The 22,971-nt window shown below is 35.5% G+C and overlaps 1 protein-coding gene across 8 annotated transcripts in view; it reads left to right on the forward strand.

Annotated features, from left to right (window-relative positions):
- ZBBX (zinc finger B-box domain containing) overlaps nt 1-22,971 on the forward strand; it is a 137,190-nt gene that overhangs the window by 76,432 nt on the left and 37,787 nt on the right. For 6 of the 8 annotated variants that reach the window (XM_017955735.2, XM_009201412.2, XM_009201411.2 and 3 more), the window contains 2 exons: nt 6,666-6,819; nt 16,445-16,561. In XM_017955735.2, coding sequence (XP_017811224.1) covers nt 6,666-6,819; nt 16,445-16,561 — 271 coding nt within the window. The remainder of the gene's footprint in view (nt 1-6,665; nt 6,820-16,444; nt 16,562-22,971) is intronic. The other 2 variants (XM_017955734.2, XM_009201413.2) reach the window with 2 other exon arrangements.

The following is a 22,971-nucleotide window of genomic DNA, read 5'->3' on the forward strand; positions in this document are numbered from 1 at the left end:
AAACTATATTTGGATTTCATTCTATATACTAGAAATCTTTACTAATTGTAAATATTAATAATGCATTCTTTGGAAATTTAAGTGAGGCAAACATTTTTAATAATGCTCAAAAGTCATTTAAAATGAATTCCTATGGTTCCTGAACTGAAGAGGGAAGCAAAAAAGCAGAAGGATGAATACTTGAGTTGCTTCTACTTCTGCTTGGAGGGCTGGTTTTCTGTGCCCACTTTGTTACAGATGTTGTGCCTTGTGAGATACGAAATTGAAACTGAGGCCTCTGCAAAAACTTAGACCCCTAAATGTCTGATCAGTCATGTAAGGAATGCACTAGGAACATGCACATAGGTGCAACAAGATGAAAGGAAACTGATTTCTGCAAGTGATCTTGGCTAGGTCAATAAAACATTTCACCTGGAAAATGGATGTCTTGGGCTTTCATTTAGCATAGATTTGGATATACCTACTCAAATATACATTTGCGTACATATTTCTTGCTTGTCAAGCCAAGACATTAACATTATTGTTAATCCATGCCTATTAATACCCTGATGTATCTGACAGAAGTAAATCCTAATACTTTATAAATGGACATCCTTACAACTTATCCCACAATAGATTCCACAAAATAAAGCTCCACTTCAGATGGGCTTATCTTCTCGTTACCTCAGTGAAGAAAACAATTGATCATAGCATGAATTTCAGCAGAGAAAACAAGAACTTCAATTTCCACATTTCCAAAGGGCAACATGAAGAGTACCAGGTGACATCTATATATACAGTGAGCTGTGTGATAAGTGAGGAATCCTGACCTTAAGAAACCCGATCTTTTACACCGGGCAGTAAGCCTGCCAGACCTTTGTCCTAGAGGAAGACTATCTTTATTACACTAGACAGTAAACAAACCTGCTCTTTGCTCTAGAGAGAGACTCAATCTCTATCCTCTGAGATTATATTTAAAATGTTTAAAAATAGGAAGAAATAAAAAGAACTTAAGAATAAGATAGTATGAACTGCTCCATTTATGAAGGCTAATAAAAAGTTCTAACATTCAAAATATATTTATTCAAATTATAATTAAATGGATACTAAACAGCATATTAAATACAAATAAGGAGAGAAATATTACCCTGGAAGGTAAGTTTTAAAAATTGCTTGTATTGCAGCAAAGACATGTGAAGAGTTAGTAATATGACAGATTGTAAAATAACCAAGTACAATTCCAGAACATTATAAATAAAAACAAATCCACATTATGACTTTTATTTGAGATACCTCATAGACAATCTTAAAAGCAATAAAAGACAATAGAAAATTATCTCCAAAAGCAATTACTAGATTGACAGTAAAATTCTCATGCACAGCAACAGGGAGCCTCAACAGTGTAACACAGTGGAACATTATATTTAAACTTCTAATAGAACTGACTAACAATCTAGAATTCCAAGGCTTGCAAAACTGTCATTCAAGACCAAGAATAAAATAATGGCAAGTTTAAACAAAAGTTCAGGTAATTTAGTTATTTCCCCTCTTGAATGAACATCTGAATGATATACTTCAAAAAAGAAATTAAACCCGGAAGAAAGAAGTAGGATGCAAGAAATAATGGTGTGAGGGAAAAATGAAAAATATATTAGATGTATTACAAAATAATTATTATAATGCCCAATTTGAGAATTACAAAAGAAGAAATTTGAATGAGAATAATATGTGCCATAACTTGTAAGACTGTTAGATATGTATGATTACAGTTAAAAGTACTAAGATTCTGTATTACAAAGAAGGTAGAGACCATTGTAGGAATTGTTGTTGACTTAGTGTTTTAGTTATACATGTTAAATACTTTGAGTAACAATTAAAATGTTACAGACACAATGTATATCATCCAAAACACTAAAGGAAAAGGGGAATATAGAAAACTCAATTAACTAAAACAGTCAGGAAATAAATGCATCAAAGGAAAAATAGTATGGTTAAGTATTGGGTATACAATTCCTCTTGGGTCGCTCATGTTTTTTTGCACATCTTTTGAGCAAAACCACTGACTCTATTTGTTCCAAAGTATATTTTCAAGAATGCTTGTATAGATAACAGCTTTGAACGATAGAGATTATGTCCCTCTTCAGAGCAAAGACTAGGTTCGTTTATTGTCTGGTATCATATAAATAATGTTTTCCTCTGGCAAAGGTCAGGCAGGGTTACTGCCCAGTATAAAATGGATTTCCTAAGGTCAGGATTTCTCTCCTGCACCACAGCTCAGGGTATGTGCAGATGTCACGTGGCTCTCTTCATGATGTCCTGTGAAAATTGGGTTCTGGGAATTGGTGCAAATGATGATACTCTGGCAACTGCTATTGTTGTGAGTGAGAAAATCCTTTGTCTCTGACCAAGGAAACTTGTATCTTCTTCCAGCATACGTGAAACTGTAACAGGTTTGCAAGTAGGGTAAAATCTCAGACCCTTCACAGTTCTTGACAGCAAGTAGAAAGATTAAAGCAAGCTGATAGGAATAAATTCAATCATATAAGTAATTAGAATAAATGTGGACTGTGTGTGTGTGTGTGTAGAGTTATTTTACCAGACATCTGCTTAAAACATGGGGTGGCAGGAAGGAATTTCAGAGTAAAGGCAAGCACTAATTAAAAAAATAAATAAAAATTTAAGGTAATAAAACATTATTGGGGTAAAGGGGACCATTGTGTAGATGTTAAAATCATTTTATTTAATAGGAAGATTAAAGAAAATCTGAATTTGTGTGTACCTATCAATATAGCCTCAGATATATTGTAGCAAAAATGGACAAAATCACGTGGTATTATTGACAGATCCATCAATCTAATATGATTTTCTATTAATAAAGATAGAGAAGATTTGATCAATACAAATAAGCTTAAAGAACATATTTAGAACCACATGCTCAATAATTAGAGAATGTGTGTTCTTTGCAAGAACAAATGGAACATTTGCAAAATACATGTTACAAAATATTACAAAAATAAATCCACAAAGGAAGTTTCAACAAATGCTAAAGAAATCATATTACACACTGTGTTTTCCAATCATAATACAATAAATTATAAATTGATAGCAAAATGCTAACAAAATTAATACAATTCAAATATGTCTAGGTTTTTATTTATTTATTTTATATTATTTATTTATTTTTTTGAGACAGAGTCTCGCTCTGTGGCCCAGGCTGGAGTGCAGTGGCGCGATCTCGGCTCACTGCAAGCTCCGCCTCCCGGGTTCACTCCATTCTCCTGCCTCAGCCTCCCGAGTAGCTGGGACTACAGGCGCCCACCACTACGTCCGGCTAATTTTTTGTATTTTTAGTAGAGACGGGGTTTCACCGTGTTAGTCAGGGTGGTCTCCATCTCTTGACCTCGTGATGCGCCCGCATCGGCCTCCCAAAGTGCTGGGATCATAGGTGTGAGCCACTGCGCCGGGCCAAATATGTCTAGGTTAATGAAAAAAAATTAAAATAGAAGGTAGAAATATTTAGAACTGAATGTAAGCAAAAACATCACAGATAAATAATGTATAGGATGAAACTCAAATACTACTTACTGAGAAATTTATAATACCAAATGCAAGAAAAAAGTAAAAATTAATGAACTATGAATCTGACTTCAAAAGCAATAAAGCAATCATAAACTCAAAGGAATTAACTGGAAAAACTCTTTCCTGTCATTCTCTTCAATTCAGCAGGAGAGGATAAGGAAATATGTATTGCCCTCAAGCCCTGCCTATTTATCCAATCCAGGGAAACTTTCATTTAGTTAGATAGTCTGATGATTTGCATCCCATGGACTTCCTGGTCTACTCTCAACTGATCAGAGTCTGTCAGGATAGCTGTGACCTACATAACACCAATAATTTACAGAAGGGTTCCTTTACTTCTTTTATGTGTTAATACATGCTACCCTATTCAATTAATGTAACAGGTGTGTCATTAGGTTTAGCTGTTTCTTAAAAGGAAGGTATGTGACATGAACATACAGAGGGGAACAGCGTACATTGGGGCTTATCAGAGGGTGATGAGTGAGAGGAGAGAATTAGAAAAAATAACTAGTGGGTACTAGGCTTAATGCCTGGGTGATGAAATAATCTGTACAACAAATCTCCATGACACAAATTTACCTATGTAACAGACCTGCACAAGTACCCCTGAACTTAGAAATTGTTGGGTTTTTTTGTTTTGTTTTTGTTTTGTTTTGTTTTGTTTTAAAAAAAAAAAAAGGCTGGGCGCAGTGGCTCACCCCTGTAATCCCAGCACTTTGGGAGGCCGAGGTGGGTGGATCACAAGGTCAGGAGTTTGAGACCAGCCTGGCCAACATGATAAAATCCCGTCTCTATTAAAAATACAAAAATTAGCTGGGCGTGGTGGCAGGCACCTGTAATCCCAACTACCCAGGAGGCTGAGGCAGGAGAATCGTTTGAACCTGGGAGGTGGATATTGTAGTGAGCTGAGATTGTGCCATTGCACTCCAGCCTGGGTGACAGGGTGAGATTCCATCGAAAAAAAAAAATGAGAATGTGTGTGTGGCTGGGATACGTTCTTGTTTTATTCAATTTAAGACTATCCATTGCTCAGTATAAAATATTGCTCAGTATAAAATATGTTCTGACAGAGCTAGTTCAGGAAACAATCTGAATGAGTATTTAAGTGCATAGGATCCATAAAGTTCTCAGCAGCTCAAACCTGCTGACATAATCAAAAGCCAGTGACTGTTGTAAAATGGCTTACATGGTTATTGTTTTTTTCAATTAGGTGAGACTAAATGTAGTCCTGGACAGTAATAAAATAGTGTTATGTAAAGATTGCCTTTTCCTCATAGGGGATATTGGATTGAGAGATTTGAAGTTTTTTCAGGAATAATCTGTCATAGGATTTTAGAAGTATTCTCAACAAACTAATGGGTTTCTAACTCCAGGATTGCCCCTTATATAAATAAAATAAAGAATGTTTTAATCCATTCCTAGGTAATTATATCTGATGAATAAAAAAGTGTAAATAGTTTCACAGACATTGTCCACCACTGGTAAGACAGGACTTAAGCTGAGTGCCAAAGGTTCTCCTGAGCATCTTATTACGGGAGATGGCCAATCTCTGCGAAGAATTAAGTTGTTGGATCACAAGAGAATTTGAAGAGTTGCAAAACAAAAGGTGAAAAGCAGATGGAAGGGAGCTGTAAAATAGAGCTTTCTAAAGTGGCCATCAGAATTGGTGCTTCACAGTTTGCAGACTGAGTTCCTGCTTCTGAATAAAGTGGTTGAATCTACTTTCTTTTCATTCCTGAGAACTAAACCTGAACCTATTTTACTCTTTTTCTGTCCTAGTAGAAGTCATTCCATCAGAAGAAACTACTTATAAATCTATTGTGCTCCATCCAAATTGAGTATAAAATTGTTTCTTTTGTACTTCAGTTTTTAGAAAATGATTTCTGTGTAAGGTGGAACTTCCTACAGAATTAAGTACTAATTTGTAGGGCAGTAGCTAGGAAAACAATGGACTAGTCAGGGGTCCTTTGTTCTGGCTCTAAAACTATCAATAGTTAACTTTGTAAGTTTGTGCTAAAAGTAATAAAACATAACTATTTTAGGATTTTTATCTGTAAACCAAGACATTCAAAACTCTTCCAGATTTGCAATTGCATAATTCAAATATAAGCTTCACTAGAGTGGAAAGAATTCTATAATTGTTTATCAGTGTCTGGGAGGGCCAGGGAATATGTGCTGAGAATTTTGGATTTGGATTTGTCTTTGAATGATATGCTTTATTGGTCACTAGCTTTGTTCTTTAATATTATCTCATTTATATAATTTATAAATTTATATTAAATTAAAGTAATTTGGTTTACATTGATTTATTGCAACAGACTGTATTTGGGCATTAATTAGATTAGATTCATTAGGGATTTGTTAAAAACTGATAGCTACTCTGATTATACTATAACCTCATCTAGAGCTATTACTAATGAATTCCTAATCTGTTTCTACTGGATTCACATTTTTTAAAATCCCAGTTATATTCAATTCTAGAATAAGAACATGTAAAAATGACTTAATAGGGTGGCAGGATAAGTCTGCGTTTCAAATCAGTCAGACCTATATTCAAAGCCTAGGTCTGCTAGTTTCTAGCTATATAAACTTCGTAAATTACTTATCTTCCTCTTGCCTCAGTTTCCTACTTGTATATTTGCTTCATGATGAGTGTTTTGTTAACTTACATTTTTTTCCATGACCATTGTCAGGTCAGATATTTCCCATTGGTATTTTACCTTCAATTTTGAAATTATTTTATATATAGACAAAGACACTAGTTCACAGCCACTGCATGTGGAAGTAACTCTGAATTCCAGGATAATTTATGTGCAAGGACACTGAGGGATGAAAATAAAGGAAGAAAAAGAAAAAAAAATTATTTTATTTCATGAATTTCGTCCTTTTTGGATTAATATCAACTTTCAGAGAATCATTATAACGGTAGTTAGAACTTACTATATACAAAAATGTTGTGTTACTATTTGTCTCCACTGTTAGAAACTGAACTTGATGAGGGAAGAATTTGTGCCAAGTATATAGTAGGTATCTGATAAATGAATATGCTTGTTTGTGTTAATGAGTTAGAAAATAAACTTTATAATGTTGAATATTTTGTTTCTTAGTTGTTACAAGAAATAGCCTGCAGAAGGAAGCCTATAACAAAACAATATCAAGGACTTGAGAGATTCTTTATTTTTGATACAAATGAAAGACTCAACTTATTTCCTTCTCATCGTTTAGAATGCAACAGTTCCAGTACTAGGATTACACTTGCAGGTAAAGTTCTAGCTCATTTTTCTAAAACAGTCTGTTCTCATCGTAGGAAACACTGGGCAGTTCTGTTCAATGGATAAAATCATTTTCTTCTTGCCTAAAATTATTGACCTTGTATTAGTTGCTATATATTTACATTTAAGGTTACTATCAGAATGTGAGAAACTATGACTTATAATGAAACTAGGAAAGATTATTTTTAGCATTTAGAAGTGTGGTTATTTTAGACCTTTTAGTGTTGCTATAAAGGAATAACCAAGGCTAGATAATTTATAAATAAAAGAAGTTTATTTGGCTCAGAGTTCTGCAAGGCGTGTAACTAGTATGTGCCACCATCTGGTTGGTGTTTTACATTACTGCCAATAGTGAACAAAAGTTCCAATTGTTACGCATTCTTGACAATACTTGTTCTTTTCTTTTTTTGGCAGGGGAGGGGGAGAGTAGTCATCCTCATGGGTCTGAGGTGGTATAATATTGTAGCTTAGATTTGCATTTTCCTCATGATTAGTAGTGTTGAGTATCTTTTCATGTGCTTATTAAGTCATTTGTATATACTCTTTGGAGAAATGTCTATTCAGTTACTTAGCTCATATTTTAATTGGGTTATTTGTTTTTTCATTGTTGAGTTATAGGAGTTCCTTATTATATTCTGGATACTACTTCTTCATAAGATATATTATTTGTAACTATTTCCTCCCATTCTGTGGATTGCCTTTTCACTCTGTTGATAGTGTCTTTTGATGTAATTTTTTCCAATTTTTATAAAGTCCAATTTGTCTATTTTTGTGGGTGCTCTTGCCTGTTCCTTCAATGTCATATTTAATAATTCATTTCCAAAGCCAATGTCATGGGTCTATACTTCTAAGGTATTTGTAGTTTCAGGTTTTATATTTAGGTCTTTGATCGATTTGAGTTTATTTTTGTACATGGTATTAAAAGTCCAGATTCATTATTTTGCATATGGATATCAAGTTTTCCAGCACCATTTGTTGAAAAGACCTTTCTTTCCCCCATTGAATGGTCTAGGCACTCTTGTCAAAAATTATTTGGCTAAGAGAGTAGATTTTAAGTTTTCTCACACACAAAAAAATTATTGGTGAGTTGAGATATATGTTAACTAACTTGATTTAGCAATTCCACAATATGTACATATTTCAAAATATGTTTTATACCATAAGTATAACTTTTTTCAAATAATTGTAATTTGATCATATGTGTGAGGATATATTTCTGGGTTGTTTACCGCATTTCATTGGTCTATATGTCTGTCTTTGTACCAGTATCACACTGTTTTGATTACAGTATCTTCGTAATAAGTTTTGAAATCGGCAAGTGTGAGTCTTCCAGCTTTGCTCTTGTTTTTAATATTGTTTTGGCTATTCAGGGTCCCTGTTGATTGCATGTGAATTTTATGATTTTTTTTTAATTTCTATGAAAAACGTCATTGAGTTTTTGATAGGGATTATATTGAATATGTAGATCACTTTGGGTAACATTGGCACCTCAGCACTATTGACTCCTCCAGTTCATGAACATAAGATATGTTTCCCTTTATGTGTGTCTTCTTTAGTTTCTTTCAACAATGTTTTATAGTTTTCATTGCATAAGTCTTTCACCTCCTTGGTTATGTTGATTTCTAAGTTTGTTTCTTTTTGATGCTATTGTGAATGGAATTGTTCCTTTAATTTCCTTTTCAGATTGTTCATTGTTAGCATATAGAAATACAATTGGTATTTGCCTATTGACTTTGTATCTACTACTTTGCTGATTTCGTTTATTTTAACATACTTTTGTGTAATCTTTAGTGTCTTCTACATATAAGATCACATCATCTATGAACAAAGATAATTTTACTTCCTCCTTTCTAATTCAAATGTCTTTTATTTCTTTTTCTTGTCTGTTCTGGCTACTTATATTGAATAGAAGTAGCAAAAGCAATCATCCTTGCCTTGCTCTAGATCTTAGGAATTGTTCTTTTTTTTCATCATTGAGTTTCATGTTTGCTGTGGTTTATTAACATATTACTTTCATTATGTAGAGGTATTTCCCTTTTATTCCTAGTTTGTTAGGTGTTCTTATCATAAAAGTGTGTTGGATTTTGTCAAATGTTTTTTCTGCATAAATTGGGATGATTATGTGGTTTTTTTTTTTCTTTCACTCTATAAATGTGGTATATTACATTGATGGATTTTCATATGCTGAACCATCCTTACATTTCAGAAATAAATGTTATTTGATCATGATGTATAACCCTTTTTAATATGCTGCTGAATTTGGTTTGTTAGTACTTTGAAGATTTTTACATCACTGATTATAAATGATATTGTTCTGATGTTTTTTTACTTGTAGTGTCTTTGTTTGGCATTAGTATCAGTGTAGGTGTAGACTCACAGTTTGAGTTGGTGTCCCTCCTCTTCAATCTTTTGGAAAAGTTTGAGGACTGGCGTTATTTCTTCAAATGTGTGATAGAACTCACCAGTGATGCAATTAGGTCCAGGACTTTTATTTATTGGCAAATTTTTTCTTACAGATTTAATCTCCTTACTAGTTATATATATTCCAATTTTTTGTTTCTTCATTTTTTTTTTTTAAATTTTACCTTAAGTTCTGGGGTACGTGCACAGAACATGCAGGTTTGTTACATAGGTATACATGTGCCATGGTGGTTTGCTGCACCCATCAACCCATCACTATATTAGGTATTTCTCCTAATGCTATCCCTCCTTTATCCCACCACACCCTGACAGGCCCCAGTGTGATGTGTCCATGTGTTCTCACTGTTCAGTCCCACTTATGAGTGAGAACATGTGGTGTTTGGTTTTCCGTTCTTGTGATATTTGCTGAGAATGATGGTTTCCAGTGTCATCCATGTCCCTGCAAAGGACATGAACTCATCCTTTTTTATGGCTGCATAGTATTCCATGGTGTATATGTACCACATTTTCTTTATCCAGTCTATCATTGATGGGCATTTGGGTTGGTTCCAAGTCTGCTATTTTGAACAGTGCTGCAACAAACATATGTATGTATGTGTCTTTATAATAGAATGATTTATAATCCTTTGGGTATATACCCAGTAATGGAATTGCTGGGTCAAATGGTATTTCTAGTTCTAGATCCTTGAGGAATTACCATACTGTTCTCCACAATGGTTGAACTAATTTACACTCCCACCAACAGTGTAAAAGAACTCCTATTTCTCCACATCCTCTCCAACATCTGTTGTTTCCTGAATTTTTAATGATCACCATTCTAACTGGCATAAGATGGTATCTCACTGTGGTTTTGATTGGTATTTCTCTAATGACCGGTGATGATAAACTTTTTGTTTGTTTGTTTGTTTGTTGGCTGCATAAATGTCTTCTTTTGAGAAATGTCTGTTCATATCCTTTGCCCACTTTTTGATGGGGTTGTTTGTTTATTTCTTGTAAATTTGTTTAAGTTCCTTTTAGATTCTGAATACTAGCCATTTGTCCAATGGATGGATGGCAAAAATTTTCTCCCATTCTGTAGGTTGCTTGTTCACTCTGATGATAGCTTCTTTGCTGTGCAGAAGCTCTTTAGCTTAATTAGATCCCATTTGTCTATTTTGGCTTTTGTTGTCATTGGTTTTGGTGTTTTAGTCATGAAGACTTTGCCCATGCCTATGTCCTGAATGGTACTGCCAGGTTTTCTTCTAGGGTTTTTACGGCTTTTGCTCTTACATTTAAGTCTTTAATCCATCTTGAGTTAATTTTTATATAAGGTGTAAGGAAGGAATCCAGTTTCAATTTTATGCCTATTGCTAGCCAGTTTTCCCAACACCATTTGTTAAATAGGGAATCCTTTTCTTTTACTTGTTTTTGCCAGGTTTGTCAAAAATCAGATGGTTGTAGATGTATGGTATAATTTCTGAGGCCTCTGTTCTATTCCATTGGTCTATGTATCTGTTTTGGTACCAGTACAATGCTGTTTTGGGTTACTGTGGCCTTGTATTATAGTTTGAAGTGAGGTAGTGTGATGCCTCCAGCTTTGTTCTTTTTGCTTAGGATTGGCTTGGCCATGTGGGCTCTTTTTTGGTTCCATATGATATTTAAAGTAGTTTTTTTCCAATTCTGTGAAGAAGTCAATGGTAGCTTGATGGGGACAGGATTGAAAATAAAAATTACTTTCAGCAGTATGGCCATTTTCATGATATTGATTCTTCCTATCCATGAGCATGATGTTTTTCCATTTGTTTGTGTCCTCTCTTGTTTCCTTGAGCAGTGGTTTGTAGTTCTCCTTGAAGAGGTTCTTCACATCCCTTGTAAGTTGTATTCCTAGGTATTTTATTCTCTTTGTAGTAATTGTGAATGAGAGTTCACTCATTATTTGGCTCTCTGTTTGTCTGTTAGGGGTGTATAGGAAAGCTTGTGATTTTTGCACAATGATTTTGTATCCTGAGACTTTGCTGAAGTTGCTCATCAGCTTAAGGAGGTTTGGGCTGAGACAATGGGGTTTTCAAAATATATAACCATGTCATCTGCAAACAGAGACAATTTGACTTCCTCTTTTCCTAACTGAATACTCTTTATTTCTTTCTCTTGCCTGATCGCCCTGGCCAGAACTTCCAATACTGTGTTGAATAGGAGTGGTGAGGAGGGCATCCTTGTCTTGTGCCAATTTTCAAAGGGAATGCTTCCAGGTATTGCCCATTCTGTATGATATTGGCTGTGGGTTTGTCATAAATATCTCTTATTATTTTGAGATATGTTCCATCAATATCAAGTTTTATTGAGAATTTTTAGCATGAAGTGCTGTTGAATTTTGTTGAAGGCCTTTTCTGCATCTATCGAGATAATCATATGGTTTTTGTCATTGGTTCTCTTTATGTGATGGATTACATTTATTGATTTGCATATGTTGAACCAGCCTTGCATCCCAGGGATAAAGCCGAGTTGATTGTGATGGATAAACTTTTTGATGTGCTGCTGGATTGGTATGCCAGTATTTTGTTGAGGATTTTCGCATAGATGTTCTTCAGGGATATTGGCCTGAAATTTTCTTTTTTTGTTGTGTCTCTGTCCGGTTCTGGTATCAAGATGATGCTGGCCTCATAAAAATAGATCAGGGAGAAGTCTCTCTTTTTCTATTTTTTGGAATCATTTCAGAAGGAATGGTACCAGCTCCTCTTTGTACCTCTGGTAGAATTCTGCTGTGAATACATCTGGTCCTGGACTTTTTTCAGTTGGTAGGCTATTAATTGCTGCCTCAATTTCAGAACTTGTTTTTGGTCTATTCAGGGATTCAACTTCTTCCTGGTTTAATCTTGGGAGGGTGTATGTGTCCAGGAATTTATCCATTTCTTCTAGATTTTCTAGTTTATTTGCATAGAGGTGTTTATAGTATTCTCTGATGGCAGTTTGTATTTCTGTGGGATCGGTGGTGATATCCCCTTTATCATTTTTTATTGCATCTATATGATCCTTCTCTCTTTTTTCTTTATTAGTCTGGCTAGTGGTCTATCTACTTTGTTAATCTTTTCAAATAAACGGCTCCCAGATTCATTGGTTTTTTGAAGGGTTTTTCATGTCTCTATCTCCTTCAGTTCTGCTCTGATCTTAGTTATTTCTTGTCTTCTGCTAGCTTTTGAATTTGTTTGCTCTTGCTTTTCTAGTTCTTTTAATTGTGATGTTAGCGTGTCCATTTTAGATCTTTCTAGTTTTCTCTTGTGGGCATTTGGTGCTATATATTTCCCTCTACACACTGCTTTAAATGTGTCCCAGAGATTCTGGTACATTGTGTCTTTGTTCTCATTGGTTTCAAAGAACGTCTTCATTTCTGCCTTCATTTTGTTATTTACCCAGTAGTTATTAAGGATCACGTTGTTCAGTTTTCATGTAGTTGTGCAGTTTTGAGTGAATTTCTTAATACCGAGTTCTAACTTGATTGCACTATGGTCTGAGAGACTGTTTGTTATGCTTTTCATTATTTTGCATTTGCTGAGGAGTGTTTTATTTCCAATTATGTGGTCAATTTTAGAATAAGTGTGATGTGGTGTTGAGAATAATGTATATCCCGTTGATTTGGGGTGGAGAGTTCTGTAGATGTCTATTAGGTCCACTTGGTTCAGAGCTGAGTTCAAGTCCTGAATATCCTTGTTAATTTTCTGTCTCATTGATCTGTCTAAAATTGACAGTGGGGTGTTAAAATCTCCCACTATTACTGTGTAGCAGTCTGCATTTCTTTGTAGTCTCCAAGAACTTGCTTTATGAATCTGGGTGCACTTGTATTGGGTGCATATATATTTAGGATAGTTAGCTCTTCTTACTGCATCGATCCCTTTACCATTATGTAATGGTGTTCTTTGTCTTTTTTGATCTTTGTTGGTTTAAAGTCTGTTTTATCAGAGACTAGGATTGCAACCCCTGCTGATTTTCTGCTTTCCATTTGGTTGGTAAAATTTCCTCCATTCTTTTATTTTGAGCCTATGTGTGTCTTTGCACATGAAATAGAGTTCCTGAATATAACACACTGATGGGTCTTGACTCTTTATCCAGTTTGTAAGTCTGTCTTTTAATTGGAGCATTTAGCCCATTTACATTTAAGGTTAATATTGTTATGTGTGAATTTGATCCTGCTGTTATTATGCTAGCTGTTTATTTTGCCCATTCGTTGATGCAGTTTCTTCATAGCATTAAGGTCTTTACAATTTGGTAGGTTTTTGCAGTGGCTGGTACTGTTTGTTTCTTTCCATGTTTAGTGCTTCCCTCAGAAGCTCTTGTAAGGTGGGCCTGGTGGCAAATCTCTCAGCATTTGCTTGTCTGTAAATGGTTTTATTTCTCTTTTGCTTATGAAGCTTAGTTTGGCTGGATGTGAAATTCTGGGTTGAAAATTCTTTTCTTTAAGAGTGTTGAATATTGATCCCCACTCTCTTCTGGGTTGTAGGGTTTCTGCCAAGAGATCTGCAATTAGTCTGATGGGCCTCCCTTTGTGGGTAACCCAGCCTTTCTCTCTGGCTGCCCTTAACACTGTTTCCTTCATTGAAACCTTGGTGAATCTGATGATTATGTGTCATGGGGTTGCTCTTTTCGAGGAATATCTTTGTGGTGTTCTCTGTATTTGCTGAATTTGAATGTTGGCCTGTCTTGGTAGGTTGGGGAAGTTCTCCTGGATAATATCCTGAAGAGTGTTTCTCAACTTGGTTCTATTCTCCCCGTCACTTTCAGGTACACCAATCAAATGTAGATTTGGTCTTTTCACATAGTCCCATATTTCTTGGAGGCTTTGTTCATTTCTTTTCACTCTTTTCTCTAACCTTGTCTTCTCGCTTTATTTCATTGAGTTGATCTTTAACCTCTGATATCCTTTCTTCCACTTGATCTATTCGGCTACTGTGTATGCTTCATGAAGTTCTTGTGCTGTATTTTTCAGCTCCAGCAGGTTATTTATGTTCTTCTCTATTTATTCTAGTTAGCAATTCGACTAACTTTTTTTTCAGAGTTCTTAGCTTCCTTGCATTGGGTTAGAACATGCTCCTTTAGCTGGGAGGAGTTTGTTATTACCCACTTTCTGAAACCTACATCTGTTAATTAATCAAACTCATTCTCCATCCAGTTTTGTTCCCTTGGTGGTGAGGCGTTGTGATCGTTTGGAGGAGAGGAGACATTCAGGTTTTGGAATTTTCAGCCCTTTTGCACTTGTTTCTCCCCATCTTCATGGATTTATCTACCTTTGGTCTTTGAAGTTGGTGACCTTCAGATGGGGTCTCTGAGTGGATGTTCTTTTTGTTGATGTTGATACTATTCCTTTCTGTTTGTTAGTTTTCCTTCTAACAGTTCAGCCCCTCTGCTGCAGGTCTGTTGGAGTTTGCTGGAGGTCCACTCCAGACCCTGTTTGCCTGGGTATCACCAGTGGAGGCTGCAGAACAGCAAAGATTGCTGCCTGTTCCTTTCTCTGGAAGCTTCATCCCAGAGGGGCACCCACCAGATGCCAGCCAGAGCTCTCCTGTAAGAGATGTCTGTCATCCTCTACTGGGAGTTGTCTCCCAGTCAGGATACAGTTGAGGAGCAGTCTGTCCCTTATCAGAGCTCAAACACTATGCTGGGAGATCTGCTGCTCTCTTCAGAGCTGCCAGGCAAGGACGTTTAAGTCTACTGAAGCTGTGCCTACAACCACCCCTTCCCCCAGGTGCTCTATCCCAGGGAGATGGAGGTTTTATCTATAAGTCTCTGACTGGGGCTGCTGCCTTTTTTTTCAGAGAGGGAAACTTGAGAAGGCAATCTGGCCATAGTGGCCTTGCTGAGCTGCCATGGGCTCCACCCAGTTGGAACTTCCCAGCGGCTTTGTTTACACTGTGAGGGTAAAATTGCCTACTCAAGCCTCAGCAATGGCAGACACCTCTCCCCTCACCACGCTCGAGCATCCCAGGTCATGCTCAGACTGCTGTGCTGGCCATGAGACTTTCTAGCCAGTGAATCTTAGCTTGCTGGGCTCCATGGGGGTAGGATCTGATGAGCCAGACCACTTGGCTCCCTGGCTTCAGCCCCCTTTCCAGAGGAGTGAATGGTTCTGTCTCGCTGGTGTTCCAGGTGTCACTGGGGTATGAGAAATAAACTCCTGTGGCTAAGTTGGTGTCTGCTCAAGTGGCCGCCCAGTTTTGTTCTGGAAACCCAGGTCCCTAGTGGCATAGACACTGGAAGGGATCTCCTGGTCTGAGAGTTGCGATGACCACGGGAAAAGTGCAGTATCAGAGCCAGAGTGCATGGTACAGTCCCTAATTTCTTCCCTTGACTAGGAGAGGGAGTTCCCCAACCCCTTGCCTTCCCAGATGAGGTGACACCACACCCTGTTTCAGCTTGCCCTCCTTGGGCTGCACCCACTGTCCAACCAGACCCAAGGAGATAAACCAGTCCCAGTGAGAGGTACCTCAGTTGGAAATGCAGAAAACTCGCCTTCTGTGTCAATATCACTGGGAGCTACAGACTGGAGCTATTCCTATTTGACTACCTTCTCTTCATGATTTTTTGGTTTCCATTTTGAAAGCTAGATCTTGGTGACATCTATATTCTTAGGCATCTTATGTATTCAAATGTGTTTATTCATGTAGAAACAATAATACTTTATGTTGCATTGTTATATACTTTTTTAATTTTTTTTTTTTTTTTTTTTTTTTTTTTTGAGATGGAGTTTCACTCTCTTGTTGCCCAGTCTGGAGTTCAATGGCATGATCTCGGCTCACTGCATCCTCCGCCTGCTGGGTTCAAGTGATTCTCCTGCCTCAGCCTCCCAAGTAGCTGGGACTACAGGCACACACCACCGTGCCTGGCTAATTTTTGTATCTTTAGTAGAGACAAGGTTTCACCATGTTGTCCAGGCTGCTCTGAAACTCCTGATCTCAGGTGATCCACCCGCTTCGGCCTCCCAAAGTGCTGGGATCACGGGCGTAAGCCACCACACCCAGTCTATACTTTTTAAATTTTTAAAATTAAAATATTTTAATTTAATGATTTTTATTTTGTAATAAGATTTTGTATTTCATAATATGTATCACTGTTATAAATATTCTTTATTCAGTTAAATATTGTCCAGTAAGACATAAATACAAAACTAATAAAATTGATTTTCTTCTTTTTAAACTTTATATTATCTTATTATTTTTCAATTTCAGAAGACAGAGAATGGATTCCAGACCATAGCTTAAGTGAACATGCTGATAATGCAATTGTCTTGGGTGTTCTGCAGGGTGCTCAGAGTCCATCATCAAGTAGAAAACAGCAAAAGATGGGTAACATTGACTCAAAGGCAGCGGTGCCATGTTGGCAGCTTACTTTCTTTAGTAGTTAGCTTTATTAGCAGTTTAGTAGGCACCCGAAATTTAGTTTTTGAAGTTCTGTAATTTAAAATCATTCATTTTAACTAAATGTCCTCGACTTTTCTTCCAAAACCGAAGCACAAAAATAAGTGTACTCATTTTTCCAAAGGCATGAATTATCATCTTAGTTATTTTCTATAGCAATGTATTAGGAAATAACGTTTGCAAAGTGTAGTTAAGAGTATGGCATATTTTGAACAATCCTTATGAAATACGTACTCAGTTTTATTACTCACTCAGGAAGCAGTATGTTTATACCAGATTTTGCCTACTCTTTACCTATATTATGATCAGACAGAACCATATGTGAAATGATTGACTTAGCTTAAGATGCTTATTGCCGGGATTGAGAAAGCTTAGTTCTAAATATAATTCTGTATGTACTGACCCTGGAATCTTCATTTCAGTTCATTAACTCTATTCTCTAAACAAAGTAATTATAAGATTTTCCATAGAATAATTCTTTTGACATACTGAATGTCTATTTTAATACTTTCCTAATGAGTTTATACAGAGTATATGACATCATTAAAATCACTAGTATTATTAGAACATTACTGTCATCCCATTATACCAGCTATAATGGGTTTGCTTTATGCCAAAGTAGGAAGTTGTAGTATATAACTAATGAATTCAGGTAATTCAGTATATATATTGAGGATATTAGCACTTGGCTTGGCCCTGAGGATAAAAGAGATACATAAGTAATATTCCCTGATCTTATTAAGCTCACAGTTTAGGAGGAATACTTGAGAAAGTGGGCTATTTGCGTTGGTTTAAAGGCTATCTTCAAGGCAGAAATTTAATTGCATATGATTCGTCTCTCCATATAAGATTTATTATGTCTCTCTTGCCCTAAAATCTATGATTAAACCTCTCTGGCTAGCTTAGATCCTTTCCATATGCATTTATGTTGAGAATCTGTCAGATATAAAACTTTTTAGGGAGAAAACAATGTATTTATGGGTTTTTTTGGCTCTATAATTAGATGCTTATTTTTACATCAAAGTCTATGTCAACTTCAAAAATTCAGGTTGCTTCCCTCTGAGGCAATCAGAACAAACTGTTATAAGTCACTGTATATTGATGAAAACAAATTCATATACATGCTATGAGAAATTTATTACAAAGACAAATCTACAAATCAGTAGTCAAATGCTTTTAAGTATCAGTTTGGACAGATCAGTCAAAATCAATAATTTGCTATAAAAAAATTTGTTGGCTGGGCATGGTGGCTCACACCTATAATCCCTGCACTCTGAGAGGCTGAAACAGGTGGATTATGAGGTCAGGAGATAAAGACCATGCTGGCTAACACAGTGAAACCCCATTTCTACTAAAAAATACAAAAAATTAGCTGGACGTGATGGCGGGTGCCTGTGGTCCCAGCTACTCGGGGGGCTGAGGCGGGAGAATTGCTTGAACCCGGGAGGCGGAGCTTGCAGCAAGCCAAGATCATGCCACTGCACTCCAGCCTGGGAGACAGAGCAAGACTTCATCTCAAAAAAAAAAAAAAAAAAAAAGTTGTTGAAGCACTACTGCCAGACACTGGTTATACAAAACAAACTCTTATCTCTATTGCTCAAGAGCTTAGAGTCCAGTATAAAGTTTCTCAAAAGTCAGTATGAGTGTAATCACCTGGGAAACCTCTTGTAATGCAGATTTCTGGATCTGACTCTTAGGGATTCTGATTAATTAAGGCTGAGATAATGCCTAGGAAATTGCATTTATTTTTTGAACAACAACAACTCCTTTTTATACTAATATAGACAGTCTGAATACCTTATTTTGAGAAAACTGTTATAAATTTTTTGATATATATAAAATGTGTGTGTGAATATGTAAACTATATCACATATAAGTTTTATAAAAAGAGCTATGAGTAATTTACTTTTGGACATTAATAGGTAATTAATGATAATATGTCCTATTAGCTATAATAGTTAGATATATAAGTGGGGTATTTTTTAGAAATAGGGATGATAAAATAATGACCTTGCTATGGAAAAATGTAGATTGGCAAGATATTAGAGACCAGGTAACATTCAGTTAAGTCTTTAAAGTTACAATATTTACCAGTCAGAGAAGTTAGGAAATGGCTCTCACAGGGATAGTGGCCTAAACTAAACTAAAAATTGCCTGGCTCTGTCACAAATTACAGAAATCTTGTATGCCAGCATATAATGGAATTCCCATTTCCACAAAAATTAAAAACCCGTGAATGTAAAGACATCATAGCTATGTGTGTTTAGCAGCAAGTTCATTCATTCTTCCCATCCCTGTCACAACTTAATCCTCCCCCACCCCATCTTCCTGCCTCTGGAAATGGCAACTCTATCCAAACATTGATTAAGTCTGAAATCTGGGAGTCATCTTGCCTCTCACTCAGTGCATCCTATTTATTTTTAGATTCTGCTGATTTCAGCTCTAACATCGAGCCCAATTCTAACCACTTTTACCTTCACTATTCAAGATTAGCCCAAGTCATTTGTCTGTAATCTCTCATTTGTCTCCTATTTTCACTTTTACTTCTCCCAAAACTATGTTGCTATAATTCATTTCCATTATATTCTACTATTTATAGTCAGTGAGTTGAGTTGTTTATACTCATAACAGTATTGATATTTATAGCTTATATATTAATATTTATAGCTTATAGGAAGTGAATCATACTTTCCATAAATATAAACCATATATTGTATCATGCCATTCTATTGCCTAAAGCATTCCATGGATTCCTATAGAAAGTAGAAAAAAGTATGCCTTACCATGTATCACACAGCAACACCTTGGTTGGCTACCCATGTCTCCTAACTGCATCTTCTCCTACACTGTAGCCACATTTGCTTTCTTTCTGTTCTTAAGCTACTCTTACTCACTTCTTAGCCTTAGAATTAGATCTTATCTCTTATCCAGGATGCTCTGAAATTTCCCTCTCCATTCTCTCAATCTTCATATGATTGGTTCTTTTCCATTATTCAGCCTCAGTGCAGATGCTACCTCCATAGAGAGGCCTTCCGACACCACCCTATCTAGTGCTGGTCTTTTGAGTCCCTCTATCACATTTACCTTCTTTTATCTTTCTTGTAAAAGCTATCACTATTTAACATCATCTTATTAGCTTTATTCCTGCTCTCTCTTACCCTTGGTTGGAAAGAAATCAAGAACTAGCCTGTCCTGTTTGTTGGTGTATCTTCAGTAATAGAACAGGGCCTGGCCTATTATAAGTGCTCAGTAAGTGCTTTCAAATTAGCAGAGTAGGCTAGTAGAACTGTGTGTTAGTTTGGAGCGCAACTTGAGGGTAGAGGCAATGTCTTACTCACTTTTGAATACCCCAATCCTGACACAGTGCCTGGCAGTTTTAGGAGGTGATAAATAATTTTATAATTGAATTTGATTGAGTATTAATTCACAAGTTCTCAGAGTTGGAATAAATTTAAGATATTGTACTATCCAGTTCCTGAATTTTGTATTTCCCAGGTCATAAGCTGATTTCTAATTCTATAGGATAACACAATAGCATTCTTAGCTACCTAGTTTAGTATTCTTTCCACTTAACCGTGCTGTGAAATCAAATTTCTATATGTTTTGAGAAATGTATTTTCTAAGAATTCTTTAGACAATAGTGTTTTGCAAACTTTATTTAAGATCAAAATACTGGGTCTTTTGATAAGAATATTATTTGTTATTAAAACACTACCTAAAATCATGTTGCTATAGTTACATTTTATTTAATTCTAACTTTGTATTTAGAATAGCAATAACGGTTATCATCATATTAAATAGTATTCAGTGAATTACTCCTATTCTTTATATCCTTACCAGTAACATTGTACCCATTCATATAATTTGAAGGCACTATTGAATTTTGTCTTCCCAAAAGTTGGCTTAGTTTATTAGTAATCATAGAGCATATATTCTTTAGTTAACACCAAGGAAATTTAATTTTGTTACATTTAGAATATAACTGATCAGTGCTAATCAATAATTTCTTACGATTGCATTGACAGTGATGGTGCACGTTACTCCAGAAGTAACTTCTTACACTTTTAATCTACAAACTGAGATTTTTTTTTAAATTATGGAATGATCCCCTCAATCATGGCATTTTTAATTAGTGCCAGTATTAATGTTGTCTTATATCTTAAACTTAACAGCAACATTATACCCTTATATATTAAGCATTAGAAAGAATGATATATTGACTTAAAAGAACAATAACAGAATCAGTAATCAAATTGAGGCCTCTTCTATCTCTTTCTGTCTTTTAATTACTTTAAATTACACTTTGAGCATATTTCCAGTAAGAAAGATGGTCTGTTTCTTTGCTGTGTGCTAAGCATAAGTCTGACCTGTCCTTTGTGTCCTTTTTCTCAATGGGGATCAATTACCTTTAAATACTGTGACAATCAAAGGTTCTTGTCAGTGTTTGTACTCTTCTAGATTTTCTGAAGGGCATCTACATTATATTAAATATTTCTTTCTTCATTTCTGTGAATTGGCAGAAGTCCAGTCCTTACTCATAGCATTTTCTTTTGGTTTGTTTTTTTTAAAGTAAGAGTTGTAAATTCCTTTAAATTTTACCTTGACTGAGACATACCATTGTACAGATACTAAAATGTGGTTTACCCCATAGAGTAGAACTTTTGGTTTATATTGTGAATTATTGTTACACTCACTGACTTGTGCGGCTACTGTTAGCGCCCCTACTATTGCTTCCTTATGTAGACGTGGAGAGTTTGGTTCTTGATTGCTATAAATATGGTTCTTTACATATTACAGATAAAAGAGGAAATCATTTCTAACTTACAGTCATAAAAATTAAAAAAATAACTCCCAGGGATAATTATATATATATGTTTTTAACACTTAGGCATATTTTAGCCTGTTATTTTTCTCTGAGCACAAATAGACACAAAGGATCAGTCTTATTTTAATTATTCATAATTTTATTTCAATAAAAATTATTTTAAGAATTGATTTCTGAAATTTTCATTAAAGTTGGTACCCTTTGAAACTTACCTTGGTCAATTTTAATTGCTTAAATAATTACATACTGTATTCAGAGTCTTCTGAAGTATTAGACACATTCGAAGTAGATTTTTTTTTTTTTGAGTTAAAAAAAGATAAACTCCACTTTGGTAGGCCGAGGCAGGCAGATCATGAGGTCTGGAGATCAAGACCATCCTGGCTAACATGGTGAACCCCTGTCTTTACAAAAAAAACAAAAATTAGCTGGGTGTGGTGGCACGTGCTTGTAATCCCAGCTTGGGAGGCTGAGGCAGGAGATTGCTTGAACCTGGGAGGCAAAGTTTGCAGTGAGCCGAGATCGCGCCACTGCACTAGTGACAGAGCAAGACTGCGTCTCAACCAAACAACAACAACAACAACAACATCAACTCAATGGTCATTAAATACTTAATACATGATGACCGCCTGTAGTCACTTTTTTGAATTTTATATTTTTCATTGAGTCGCTAGAATGAAAACAATGTTCTATGGCATAGGTTCCATCAAATTAGAGTTTTTATGATAATGACAATTGCACATTAACTCACCTAATAGTTTTACAAAGCCAGTTTGTGTTAAGGGAGTGCAAAGTTATCTTATAATATAATTATGTTTACTATAAACATATTTACCTAAATCAGAACAATAATTTATTACATTAAAGCATTTACCTGCCCTACAAATTTTTAAATATGTACCTTGAAAACTCTCTTGGCCTTATTAAGTAATATTTTGTGAGAAGTACCAAATTAGAAATTAGTTATGGTGTGTTAGTGTAAGATTTGAAGAGATTTTTTTTTTTCCTACTGTGAAAGAAGCAAACATGCTGAAGAAACCAGCTAAGTTGACTTTCAAAATAGATCAAGACAAAGTAGTGACTGTCCTAGTGGAACAATGTAATAACCTGAGAGAGATGGGTGCTTCTGGAACTTTTCCAGAAGAGAGTGAGCTCATCCTTCGGAAAATTAGAGATGTGATCTCAATTTCTTTAAAGCCTGTGTTTTTCCAAATATTAATGTAGATTTTGTAAATTAGTCTGTTTTGTTGCCGTATTTTTAAATGTAAGAATAAATTACAGATCATCAAGTAAAATTGGTTCACTAGGAAGTGGCACCATGCTTTTTCTAAGGGTTTTTTTCTTGCAAGGTATAGTGTGGTATTGTCCTGGAATTTAAGACACATGTCGTGGTGCTTGGCTTTGGAATACATTATAAAATTGTGTGTTGTTTCTTTATGAAGTTGACTTAGTTTATAGATATTTTCCTTTGTGAATATTAAAATTAGTTTGTTTTTCTCTGAATGTAGGAAAATTA

The sequence above is a fragment of the Papio anubis genome, chromosome 2, assembly GCF_008728515.1.
Source record: "Papio anubis isolate 15944 chromosome 2, Panubis1.0, whole genome shotgun sequence".
Classification (NCBI taxonomy): Eukaryota; Metazoa; Chordata; class Mammalia; order Primates; family Cercopithecidae; genus Papio; species Papio anubis.